Source organism: Anabrus simplex, chromosome 8 (assembly GCF_040414725.1).
Source record: "Anabrus simplex isolate iqAnaSimp1 chromosome 8, ASM4041472v1, whole genome shotgun sequence".
Lineage (NCBI taxonomy): Eukaryota > Metazoa > Arthropoda > Insecta > Orthoptera > Tettigoniidae > Anabrus > Anabrus simplex.
In genome coordinates this window covers 71,559,061-71,573,108 of record NC_090272.1, presented here as the reverse complement: position 1 = coordinate 71,573,108, position 14,048 = coordinate 71,559,061, and the positions used below count along the sequence as shown (strand labels likewise).

The 14,048-nt window shown below is 40.9% G+C and overlaps 1 protein-coding gene across 1 annotated transcript in view; it reads left to right on the top strand.

The window, feature by feature from the left end:
- Positions 1–2,566: 2,566 nt before the first annotated feature.
- Positions 2,567–14,048, top strand: part of LOC136878799 (uncharacterized) — a 140,301-nt gene continuing 128,819 nt past the window's right edge. Inside the window, exons 1-2 of the mRNA XM_067152281.2 lie at positions 2,567–2,674; positions 12,714–12,909. Coding sequence (XP_067008382.2) covers positions 2,626–2,674; positions 12,714–12,909 — 245 coding nt within the window. The 5' untranslated portion in view covers positions 2,567–2,625. The remainder of the gene's footprint in view (positions 2,675–12,713; positions 12,910–14,048) is intronic.

Sequence of the window (14,048 nt, the reverse complement as noted above, 5' to 3'; positions counted from 1 at the left end):
CATTTCACTCCCGTTACTTCTACAAACAGTACATCATTGTAGAAAGACACTGCAGTGCTTCCGTGATAGGATTAATACAGTTTTCCTTTTATAGGTAGATCTGCTAAAATGAAATGCAATCTTTCAGGAGTAGTGTTCTCTTTTGTTGGTTGGAATTGAACCTGTGATCTTGGGTCGACACCACCACTGATCTCCCGAGGAAGCTAATAAACCAGTGAACGATATTTACCACCTCTGGTAATGCTGTAAAATTCAAAATTTGTATTTAATAATAATAATAATAATAATAATAATGGTGCATGACATCTGTATAGGTTTGGTGGTGACCTAATGAGGATGAAATGAACAGCGAAGACGTCATGAACACCCAGTCCTCAAGCCAAGGGAAATTACGGTACGTAGGGGTTGATCTGAGAACTCAACCGCGGCGATCGGACCAAAGGCAAGCATTCTATCCATTTAGTCACAAAGCCGGACTTCAATTTGCTAAACCTTAGGCTACCATGTCAATTGATCAGGTGTTGGTTATTGACAGTAGCAGAGGCCAGGGCAGTAGTTTGTGAAGCACAGCAGGCTATCGGCTGCAGCTCAAAGCTTGACATTCACTAAACCAACCATCGAAAATGGGTAACCTAAGTCTAGTGGTAGTCCACGTCTTGGACTCAGCATACGCCACTGGTCTGAGGCCACTTGTATGCCGTAACCTACTCCGCATGCGCCAACCCCACGCTTACATGCAATCGTCCGCCCAGGACTTAACTGACCAGACGTCCCGGATTCGGCGGGACAATTCCGCTTATAGGCATTCTGTCCCGCTGTCCCCTCGAAAACTCTGGGGACGCTTAAATGTCCCGCTTTGCAGATTGACAATTTTAAACATCGCACTTCAGTAGAAACTGGTAAAAAGTCGTTTATCTATATCGATTCATTATTCACGATATCGAAATTTCCGAACTTCCCTTCAGACTTCACAATACTGTAGTTCCTGCTTCCTGGCTTGATGTGGTGTGGTTTGGAACGTTTGGTTTCTTTTCTGTGATTCCACAATGCCTAAACGCAAATGCATATTTAATACGGATTTGCAAAATAAATTCCCATTTATTAAGAGAACAATATCCGACAGTGATGTTCGATGTCGGTCTTGTGGGGCGGCTTTTAGCATTGCACATGGCGGTGGGCATGATATAACCAAACATTTGCACTCTACCAAACATAAATTGCTGAAAGTACTGCAAGTTCCAGCAAAGCATTGACGAGCTTTTCAAGAGTGCAACACCTACGTCCAAGGACTTGGAAATCGAAGCTGCTGAAGGAGCCTGGGCTTACCATACAGCTAAAGAAAATCAAAGCTTTCGCTCATGTGACTGCGCTTCGAAACTTCTCCAAACATATTTAGTGCCAAAATTCAGGTGTGCACGGACAAAACTGAATGTGTAATTACTAAAGTGTTTGCGCCCCTTATCTGACCAACAAGTCAAACAACAACTCGGACAAGCACATTGCTTTACACTGCTAACGGATGCCTCGAACCACGGGAATGTTATCCCCCTGTGGGTGGTGGCGGTAGAATAACACCCACGGTATCCCCTGTCTGTTATAAGAGGTGACTAAAAGGGGCTCCATTGGCTCTGAACTTTGGAGCGTGGGTTGGCGACCACGGGGCCCTTAGCCGAATCCTGGCATTGCTTTCACTTACTTGTGCCTAGCTTCTCACTTTCATCTATCCTATCCGACCTTCCTTGGTCAACTCTTATTCTTTTCAGACCCCGGCGGTATTACGTATGGAGGCCTAGGGAGACTTTCATTTTCATGTCCTTCGTGGCCCTTGTCTTCCTTTGGCCGATACCTTCATTTTTCGAAGTGTCGGACCCCTTCCATTTTTTCTCTCTTATTACTGTTAGTGATTGCCTCCTCTTAAAACAATAATCACCACCACCACGGAAATGTTAAAGTGTTCCCGGTTGTTAAGGCTTTGTTAATGATCAAGTTTAACTTTTCGCAGAATTTCATAAGTTTTTGAAATCATCACCACAGTTGTTACAGCTAATTATATCCTCTGAGAAGTAGCCTACGAGTAACACTGGAATGTATCACAAGGGAAGGTATTGTATAATTACAATTTTATCTTAAAGTGTGTGGTGGAGAAATATTGCAATACCAACTTTAACGTGTAAAAAATAGCTGTGTCAAAATTTTACCTCTCGTTTATGTGAAGGCTGTCGGAATCAGTGTGTCCCGCTTTGAGCCATGGAAAAAATTGTCACTTTACCCAGGACCGAAAACCACTGTACGTGTAACGGGCAACCGGGTTTTCGGATCCTTACCAGATGTAACGGGTACTTGGTACAATATTTTTCCGTCCGGATAACTGCCGGATACTCATTTACTTGAGTCACGTCATCAACCCCAATTTGCACTTTGAGATACCACCGGAGTGAGCCGGGATCGATGGTAAAATGAACTCATTGAAAGAAAGTGGGAGGAAATACTCTGTCACCTCTGTGCTATCTTATCACCCAGTGCAGGCATTCGATAAGATTATCTTTTTATGGTATTGTAGGTTTATCATCATTTCATTAGAGATAGTTTTTGTTTAACAGTGAAGTGACTGAGTTGGATATTATAATGGAACGCTCAGGACAGCCGGCATTCTTCTTGGTACTAGTATTAATGAGTAAGTGTTATCAGCTTTGACTTACATTTATGTAAAACACTAGGCCCATTGAGTTCCGTTGACGGTCTTCAGCAGGCCTGTCAAGGAGAATGAACTCTGCCAGAGGGTTGCGAACGATAGGTTTTTCTCACATATACATGAATTTCACATAATGGGGTTTCGGAGAAATAGCCTAATTAGGTATGCTATTTGCTTTACGTCGCACCGACACAGATAGGTCTTATGGCGACGATGGGACAGGAAAGGCCTAGGAATGGGAAGGAAGCAGCCATGGCCTTAATTAAGGTACAGCCCCAGCATTTGCCTGGTGTGAAAATGGGAAACCACAGAAAACCATGTTCAGGACTGCCGACAGTGGGATTCGAACCCACTATCTCCCGGATGCGAGCTCACAGCTGCGCGCCCCTAACCGCACGGCCAACTCGCCCGGTAATTAGGTATGAATTTCTTATTCCTGTGGAAATAGAGATGAGGAACGAACTTGTGTACAACGCATGTTTAATAACTGAAATGATAACATTGTTATTGATATGAAGTTATATTGATCATATAACAGTAACATGGGCCGACCCCGCGTGTAGGGGTAGTGTGGCTGTCTCTTACCCGGAGGCCCTGGATTCGATTCCCGGCCACGTCAGGGATTTTTTTTACCTGGATCTGAGGGCTGGTTCGAGGCCCACTCAGCCAATGTGATTACAATTGAAGAGCCCCGGTCTAGAAATCCAAGAGTAACGGCAAGTTTATGGTGCCCTCTCTTCCAAATGAGGCCTCATCGATGAACCAAACGGACATGTACCAACGCATTGCAGGACATCGGTTCATAGCCTATAGATATTTTTACTTGTTTTGTTCCGAGGAATCACCCCCAACGTTTGGTGCAGATGTTTAGATACGCTTTGTAGTGTATAATTACAGTTATTATCAGGCCCTATTATGATTGTATAGCTTTTAGTGTCAGGAGTGCCCGAGGACATGTTCGGCTCGCTAGTTCTGTAGCTGCTTTTCCCAGTGAGCTACACGTACAGCGCAGCTGTGTGAGGGTGTTGTCTGTGGGTATACAAATACTGTAGGTGTGATTGTACGGGCAAGTAATGGGAAGGAAGCGGTCGTGCCCTTGAGAAAGATACCATCCCGGTATTTTCTTGGAATTAAAATGGGGAATCCACGGAAAACCTCTTCGAGGACGGGCGACGGGGATTCCAAGCCACGTCCTGTCTCCCGAGAGCAAATCTATTGTCCGCGCAGAATGGTTAGCGTACTGGCCTTGGGTTCAAGGGGCTCTGGGTTCGATTCTCGGCGGAGTCGGGGAATTTAACATTAATTAGTTATTTCCACTGACTTGGGGACTGGGTGTATGTGTCGTCTTTAATTAGAAAATAAAAGGAAACGTAAGTAAAGAATGAGAAAAATAAGAACCAGAAAAACGATTAAACTTTTTAATTAAAAAAAAGCCATAACTGGCTTTGCCGCAACGCACTATGCTAACCTGGTCAGTGGTAGCAAAACGAGATCGAATGCCAACAGCGGCTGTTTTTGACAGCGTTGATATAAGGCTGGTCAGAAATATTGTTAACTATAGAATTACTACCTAGTAGGCTACATTACGATTTTTACATTTAATTTCAATAAGTCAGTTTGAATTCAAAAAGTGGCAAACGATTTTAATGGTTTTCTGTTTTCAAATTCTTTTCTTCCCCGCAGTCACGTGACAGTTGTTACGTCATATCGGCAACGAATCGACGAATCTGTCAATTTATTTCTTCCGGGAAGGGTTTATCTCAGCAGTTTATCTCGCCCAAGATAAAGACTCGGAGGTCTATATCAAATATTTGTGGAAGTTATTGCAAAGATTGTTCGTTCTTATCGATATTGCTCAGGACTGGGAATAGTTTCATTCAATCGGTGTGTAACCAGTAGAAGAAAAAAGTAACTGGGCTGAATTGGCCTACCTGACAAACATTTTACTCAATTACAAGTACAAATTACGCTTTGAACAAGTAATCGGTAAAATTACAATTTACCACAGAACGTCATTCTTAAGGAAAACTTTATTTGTTTATTTTGCATGGAGCTGGAATAATACAACAGTTGCAAGGAAAAAATAGGCTATTACCGGCACTTTTTTTTTTTTTTTTTTTTTTTTTTTTTTTTTTAGCATAGAGACATAAAGTGGCTGTCGTCCCTAACTATAAGCGAGACCTTCGAACTTTCGAAATGATCTTTTCCCATCCAGTTAATGACTTCTAGCGTTTCAAATAATTTACCATTTATTTTACGAATAAAATAATTGACGTCCGTCTCTGTAATGAAGTGGTTAGTGCGATTAGCTGCTACCCCCGGAGGCCCGGGTTCGATTTCCGGTTCTACCACTAAATTTGAAAAGTGGTATGAGGGCTGGAACGGGGTCCGCTCAGCCTCGGGAGGTCTCAGCTGAGTAGCAGTGGGTTCGATTCCCCCTCAGCCATCCTCAAAGTGGTTTTCCGTGGTTTCCCACTTCTCCTCCAGCCAAATGCCGGGGTAGTACCTCACTTAAGGCCACGGCCGCTTCCTTCCCTCTTTCTTGCCTGTCCCTTCCAATCTTCCCAGCTGCCCCACAAGGCCACTGTTTAGCATAGCAGGGGAGACTGCCTGGACGAGATACTGGTCATCCTCCCCAGTTGTATTCCCCCACCCAGTCTCACGCTTCAGGTCACTTGAAGCGGTAGAGGTGGAGGGTAAACAGAAAGACAGATGGATGTTTGTCTCTATGTTACACTTTGATATATCCACCTAGATGAAAAAGGCATCTTGCCTAACTTCCGGGCTCTAGCGATAAGAGTAGGTGGATAGCTGCTACTCGGCATTCAAGAAGAGACTGCAATACCAGCGGAATCACCTAAAGGACATGTAGGAGGATGTTTTCTTTGCAGTCGAGAGGAACAAGAGCACCCGGCAGCATTGCAGTAAGTGCATGATTGGGTGCGTCAAGAGCACACGAAGAAGGTTTGTGTGAAATGTTAAGAGTGCTGAACAGTGGCTCAGGTTCAGATTAGAACGCTTCACTTGCGTTGGTTTCATTGTATAGCTATAGCATTGTATACGATAGGAATACTGAATACATTATAAACAATTAATTCTAGAAAAATGCTCATCTGTTATCAAATATCCCATGGTTTTATTCATTACAGGAAATGAAACCAAATTTCTTTAAAAATTTCAAATTAAGTAAACTTTCCATGCTGCGTCAAAATATTTTATATTTAATATACTTGTCTCTGATTAGTATATATATCACACTCCAGCCTTCTTATAACTTTGAAAATTGATATTTTAAAACAAAAATACTTCATAAAATACCACCTGAAAATTGGGCTACGATTGTAATCCATGCGACTAAGTTACTGGCGTTATATTTTCGAGCGCGACCACCGGAAGGTTAATAAAACATATTTCTTTGAGTCTCGTCTATCATCTCTAGAAATTTGAGTATTGAATTTTGTTACACCCAGTAAAAGTTGCTCTTATCACTACAATATTGCACCATTATCAGCTCACAATCTATTTAATAATAATAATAATAATAATAATAATAATAATAATAATAATAATAATAATAATAATAATAATAACAGTAATAATAATAATAATAATAATAATAATAATAAAAGTCTCAGCTGAAGACGCCCTTAACAGAGATCTCTTCTGCAAGAAAATATTGATGAACGGGCTAAACCCAGACAAGCAACCGAAGAGAAGACACGGTGCCCCTTGGACAGAGGAGCGTAAGCAGGCCCCGTCACAAAGAATGAGGGAAATTTGGGTTCTAAAGGAGGTCAAGTTCAGTGTCAAATGCAACAAGACTTAACGTGGTCCCTGATGGCCCCAGCGAATTTTGTATATATATATATAATAGTAATAATAAAAATATGATCACTTGAACAAATAGGTACAGACAGACCTGAAGGAATTAGGATCACCAAATCTACTGGACCGAGATGAAATCAGGAAAATCACACTCACATAGGGTTTTGAGAGTGATGAGAGAAAGACTAACAGACATGTATGGTCCTTTTACAAAGGAAAAATTAAATGTATCCTAATACAAATCATAATTCCATCATTAGATGGAGCAATATTCAAACATGTTTTGATTTGTTTGAGCCATCTTCAGTGAAATAAGGGGGGTGGGGGTTAAAGTAATCTACATAATACAAGCTAAAATTGTGCTGAAAACATAATGAAGGAACAAAAGGAAAACAAAAGAGACATGACGGAAATAAAAACAATAACAATATTTACATCAAACCGTCAATACAGAATGATTCTAATATCTTGTAATGTCTGGTCCCTGCAATGAAAACACACCCATTCACTACGTATGAAGGAATACTGGCCTGTGTCCCATTCGAGGAGAAGAAGAAGATATGACCTCAGCTACCGTGTACAAATATTTCATTTAGGCTGCTTACATGCAGTTTCAACATTCCGTTGTACTCTACCACATTACAAAATAAACTGGATCTCTCTTAGCTGAATTTTGATTCATTTTGTCGGTAAACATCAAATGTGTCACTAGAGATCTTTTATATGCCGATATCGGGCATCGTCAACATAGTACGAAGTGGAGTGTCGAAACATTCTTCAACTGTTCAGAAATCTGACTACCTCTGCCGGTTTTGAATAATAAATAATGTTATTTGCTTTACGCCCCACTAACTACTTATATGGTTTTCAGAGACGCCAAGTTGTCGGAATTTATTCCCGCAGGAGTTCTTTTACATGCCAGTAAATCAACCGACCCGAGGCTGACGTATTTGAGCACCTTCGTATTCCACCAAACTGAGCCAGGATCAAACCTGCCAAGTTGGGGTCAGTGCCAGTTTTGAACCATGGCAATCTTGAATCTTAGTATATAGATCCATTGAGGGAGAATAGAAATAATAAGAGGGCAAGTCAATAAGCATCTACAATTATTTTTTTAAATTTATTACAAAAAGAGTACAAAAAGAGTACAAAAAGAGTATAATTTTGCAACATAGTCACCCTGCTTTCCAATGCACATAGTCCACCATTTCACACGCTTTCTGACACCCTCTGCAAAAAAAGGTTTTTTATAGCACAGCAAGCCACATATACACCGCTTCCTTCACCTATTGTTCGGAGCTGAATCAATGGCCTCTTAAGAGCATTTTTAAGTGGAGCAAGCAGATGGTAATCCGATGGGGTGAGATCGGGACCGTACGCAGGATGCTCCAACACTTCGAAACGCAGCATCTGAAGAGTGTGAGCGATGGTATGTGGATGCGCATTGTCATGCACCAAAATAATTCCTTCCAACAATCGACCTCTGCGTTTGTTGCGAATTGCAGGTTTCAGCATGTTAACCAGCATATTGCTGTAACGTTCCCCCTTTTTCTGGTAATGTTCCAGCATTGTGAGCATCACTTTTCTTGCAGAAGATTGACTTGAATTTATTTTTGACTAAGGATCCAGAATGGTTCCATTCCATGCTCTGACGTTTGCTCTCTGGTTCGAAGTGGTGAACCCAAGTTTCATATGTGATGATCCATTTCAGAAACTTTTCACCTTCATTAGCATGACGGTACAGTTGGTGCTGATGGATTCTCACAGGATTGCGCTTCTGCTCTTCATTGAGTTGTTTTGGAACCCATTTCAAAGAGACTTTGTGAAAGGGAAGGCTGTTATGCATGATTTCATATGCAGAACCATGACTAATGTGCATATGGTTTGCCACGTCTTCAACAGTCACTCGTCTGTTATCAGGATTATATCACGCACTTGTTCAATATTGGCATCAGTTACGGCTGCAGATGGATGTCTGGATCTTTCCTCATCCTTCAGGCTCGTGTGACCCCTTTTGAACTGTTCAGTTCACTGGTAAACACTTCGCTGTGGTAAAACATTTCCCCCGTACTTTGCTGAAAGTCTTCTATGAATTTCCGCTCAGACCACAAAAAACGGATTATGGAACGCTGTTCTTCCTTGGTGCAAACAGAGAGTGGCACGGCCGTTATTACTTCGCAACAGCGCAAGCCAAAGAGAATGAGTAGGCGCAAGCTGTACTGATCTGACGTGATAACGCTGAAACCTACCACAGATGTGGACATTGGTGCCATCTAGCGGCTGGTGAGCACACAACACCACAGAGCCAACCTAAAGACAATTAGGGCAAAATTGCAGATACTTATTGACTTGTTTATGTAATAACGAAAATGAAATTCCACAGCCTGTTTCCAGTCATTTGACCGGGTCAGGAATGGAGTGAGCGGCAAGGACAGGAATTGTGCCGGCTGCCAAAGCCTGTCCCACTCCTCTGGGGCAATGATTAATGAATGACAGATGAAATGATATTGGAGAGTGTTGCTGGAATGAAAGACGACAGGAAAACCGGAGTACCCGGAGAAAAACTTGTCCCGCCTCTGCTTTGTCCAGCACAAATCTCACATGGAGTGACCGGGATTTGAACCACGGAACCCAGCGGAGAGAGGCCAGCGCACTGACTCCTGAGCCAGGGAGGCTCTGGTTATATTATAATAATTGTTACGGACTCTCCGTGAAGCACAGAGGTGTAAGAAGGTGCGGGCATGAATGGGTGGACAGAGAAAAGATCAAATCTTAATTTAAAACTCTAAAATTTGAGATTTTTTTCCTTCCTTTTTTCTCTCTTTTCAGATTTTAAACTTTTTTAAACAATAACAGTTGGATAGACAGAAAGGGAGCTCATCAGCTCTTATTACAATAGTTATTTGAAAACCTAAGAGAGATCAGGTACAATAGACATAATGATTTTTTTTTTGCTAGGGGCTTTATGTCGCACTGACACAGATAGGTCTTATGGCGACGATGGGATGAAAAAGGCCTAGGAGTTGGAAGGAAGCGGCCGTGGCCTTAATTAAGGTACAGCCCCAGCATTTGCCTGGTGTGAAAATGGGAAACCACGGAAAACCATTTTCAGGGCTGCCGATAGTGGGATTCGAACCTACTATCTCCCGGATGCAAGCTCACAGCCGCGCGCCTCTACGCGCACGGCCAACTCGCCCAGTATAATGATTTTTAAGAGATGAGTTAGGTAGCTCAAACATTACACTATTACTAAGAGCACTACTGCTCCAATCAGTTACAAGTAAGGAGATGGGGCTCCAAAATTTACCACATTCGAAAGAGCGTCTTGAGTCTACTCTCCAAAATTTACAAGATTCAAGCCTCTCCAAGGCATAATCTAACTGTTACATTCGATCAAATACCTACAAACAGTTTTCACTCTCTTATTCACTTTACAGTCTAAGTCACATTTAAATAAGAATAGTTAAATATTAACAGAGGCAATAAGTGCCCATTGTACCTGGCCTTATTGAAAAGAAGAAGAAGAAAAAAAAGGATTTAATATGTTGGTGGAAAACCAAAACGTCAGGAGGCGAACATTTGCACTCCTTTGAAGTTCACTTGAAAATTCTTAAAACCCTACATGCATTTATGACCCAAAGTTACAGAGGTTAAGCCATTACTACAGAGATGATTTGATGAACAGAACATTTTAAATTACAAAAGGAAGAGATAAATTTTCATTTTTACAAAATCACAGTCACCCCAATACCAAGTTGAATGAGAATTAAAAGAGGGTTCACACTCTTTATTCCCTAAGTTAGAATAAGGTCTTTAGACTTGTTTGAAAATTGACATTTGAAAATTACACATAAGTAGACAGTAGATACATCTGAAGACAGTGTTGGAAACTTCTTCGGAGATAAAGTTTCACTGGTCATTTTGAATTTTGAAACCTTCCTTTCAAGTTAGCTTTCTGAGATTATTACATGATTAAAAGATGTCTGCCATTACCTGGAGCTGGTGGGCCTTCTGTTGATGAGCAAGGCTTGCCCCCTTGCCTCCTCTACAAACACACTCTAAATCTCTTGACTGGAGTGATGGAAAAGACAACATGGCACAAAAGGTCCCAGCTTTTATAGCGGAGAGGAAGGTTCCAGAACTCTCTGGGCCGAAGTCCTGTACAATTCCAATTTGTTGATTTAATAAATGTAAAAATTCCAGATTGGATAAAATTTTAAGAAGGAGGGAAGAGATAGAAGTGCTAGTCACATTAGAACACCAAAAACAATCTACAAACAATTCAGTTTAGAAAACTTATGAATACAAAAATTCTCTTGAAAATTAATGGTACATCCTCCCAACAGAGGGGGCACATAAGTCGACAGTAGATACATCTGAAGACAAAGTTCGAAACTTCTTCGGAGATAAGTTTCACTGGTTATATGACAGATGGCCTTCTGAACGGTGCTCACTTTAAATGAACGGAGTGGGTGTACCTCCGGTTGATACAGTTTTTGAAGTTTAGCATTTGAGAAAAATTTGAAATTTAGAGATCGGAGTCAGAAAATTTCTTGATGAAGAGTTTCACAAGGTATTTTGAAGAAAATAATTCTTGAGGTAATTGTGGACTTCGTAGAATGGTGACGGTTGATGGCAAGAGTGGCCGCCACTGCCGATGCCAGGGTGGGGTCCCCCTGACTCCCAAGTACTCTCAGATACGTCTCTCCCACTACCTTGAGAGGGATAGTCATGGGGATCGTCACCACGAACCAAATATTGAAGTTCTGCCCAATGATGGCGTGGGCTGTTGTGGAACCACATCCCAGCTATTGCCACTAATGATGGTGTCCAAGTTCGCCATAATGAAGGAGACTGGGCCGGAACAGGGTGAGCCCTTACCCTGCACCAGCACCTCTCGCCAGTTGTTGTGACATGGCCTCAGATGACATTAGGGCAATGTAGCAATAATCTCCTGGGCAACAGTGACTGTTTTAATGGAGAGAGTTTGATTTTTGATTGGCGGTGCAGTTAAGGCGGGCGGCATTGAGGACGAGTGTATGGAATCCATGCTCATGCTTGGAGGCAGGGGCAGGATAATGGCAAACGGGAAAAGAAAGGGAAGAATCTCCAATAAATGTCCCATTTCAGCTGAATCTTGTGATCCTATGATTCAGTTGCTTTTTGAACCAGGTGTTCTTAAAACTAGGTGTTTTGTATGTAGAAGTCAAGGAGTCATTTGCCCACGTGGTTCCTATTTCCATACCATGAGGACCAATCACAGCCTAATACCCTGTCCTTGCATTTCTTACGTGAGCATTTAGGTCCCCCATAAGAAGAGTATTGTCTTATTCGACGTCGTCCTATAATTCTTGAAGGAAATCATCTTTCTCTTCCTGATTTCACCCAATCTGTGGAGCATAAACCTGAACAATGGTCAGGGTGTTCTTGTTGATTTTCTGATGTTGCTTAGTAATTCATTCATTAATATATTCAATATCAGCCATAGCATCGATTTTCTTGTTGATTATGAATGCCATTCCATTCCTTGTTTCCCTCTTTTTCCATGCCAGTACAGTTTGCACCCTTTCTGCAGAAATGTATTCCTCTGGTAACAATATGATCCTGACTTGACATGTAAATTCGGAATGTCCCACCTAAATCAGGACAGGTGGCAACCCTACAGTTGCTGTAACTCAAAGTTTGGCACCTAGAAGACTCTTCAAGGAACAAACCCTCAGATAGCCAAGAGCTTGAACCTTTTCTTAACTTCATAAAATATACAGTTCCGTTTCCAGTACCAACATGATTTTACACTATTTCTCTCTTCTGCTCAGGTGGTGTTCAATCATCCATAAACAACATTTTCTGAAAATATGAGAGTTCTAACATGGTATTTTTAATTCAAAGCAAACAATATAATATTTGAATTAAAGACAAATCTTGTTAATTTTGTAGTATTGCAATTTTAGGGACCATGAGAAAAGTTCAAATTATTCATGATTTTGAATTAAAAACATGGCAAGTTCTACAGTTTATTCATCATCACTTTTTGATTTGTAAATCCTGAACTAAGTAAGGTATAATTCATGTATATATCCTATAATTACTTTTGGCCATTTGCCGCATTAAACATTATTATTATTATTATTATTATTATTATTATTATTATTATTATTATTATTATTATTATTATTTACAATGATGTGTTTTCCAGGTTGTGTGGATGTATTGTGGGCTGGAAGAATGGTTCCAGATTTCTTAACGGCATGTTACAAGGATAGTGCTGGGCTGCTTAAAGAGAGGGGCCTACCTTTGAATATGATAACCCTCCTAGAGCTTATACAGAAGGTTGAGATGAACCCACGAGCTGCTCTGGACATGCGCACCATGGCCTTCACGCTGCTCCACAAGTAACCTACCATTTGTAAATACAACTCCAAAGAATAAAGTCATTGGATAGGTGACATTGAGTAGATAAGATAAGAGCTAGAGGTAATTTAACCTGTGGTTTGTGTGGCACAGTCTCTTGTTCTGGGTTTCGGAACAAAGCTAATTTATTTTTCCAACTGTTGGAGCTCAGCAATTGTACATTGTTATACAGTGAAACCTCATTGGTGCGTTCCTCATTAAGATGTTTTATTGCTTAGCACATTATAAATTCAGAGTCCCGATTCCCTTCGTATTAAATCTACATAAAAATACCTCACTTATCACGTCATTAATTTTTGCTATTACCATGTAGTACAATCACGTTTTTCCCAGCCCTAAAAATGATCTTTGTCATCCCTTGTGAATGGAATGTGATTTCCTACACAAATAAGAGCCTTTGTCGCAGGAGTCAGGCCGGGGAAAGTTGTATGATAACAGCAAAAACCTTGAATTCCTAAACTTCATAGGGTAAATTGCACCTTAGAGGAGCAAGTTGTTAGCCTGAGCCAAGTTCAGTGTAACTTGGCAGTTAGATTGCTGAATAACCCAGTGAACCTGCTTGTGCTTGTATTTTGCACTTGAGCCAGAAATTTATTCTCTGTAGATTTGTACAGTCAAGGGTGGTGAGTATTTGTTGTTGATAGCAAACATAAGGAGTAGTAATATAATCATAGGAAGCTGAATACTGTGATGCACATGTCTTGCAATAGCCTAGTTATGGATATGGAAAAAATAATGAAATTGCTTAATAATGAAAACAAAACTATAATTTGCATCTCAAGCATGTATATTTGGGATGAATGTTAAAGTTCTGCATCTTGCTGTTTCGACTTGAGTCAGTCCCAACCAATGCCGGCTATTGCCGAAGTGTTGTCGCATTCAAGATGGCAACCAGCGTCATTCTCTTGCACATGGGTGAGTGTAACCTCTGAGTAAATCATGGTTGGTGTGACTAGAAAACAATGTTTATTAGTCCACTGGTGCTAAATATAAGGTTTCAGTTAACAGTACATTATATTTCTTTTAATTTTTAATGTTATTTGCTTTATGTCCCACTAAACACTTTTACAGTTTTTGGAGACGCAAGGTGCCGGAATTTAGTCCCGCAGAAGTTCTTTTA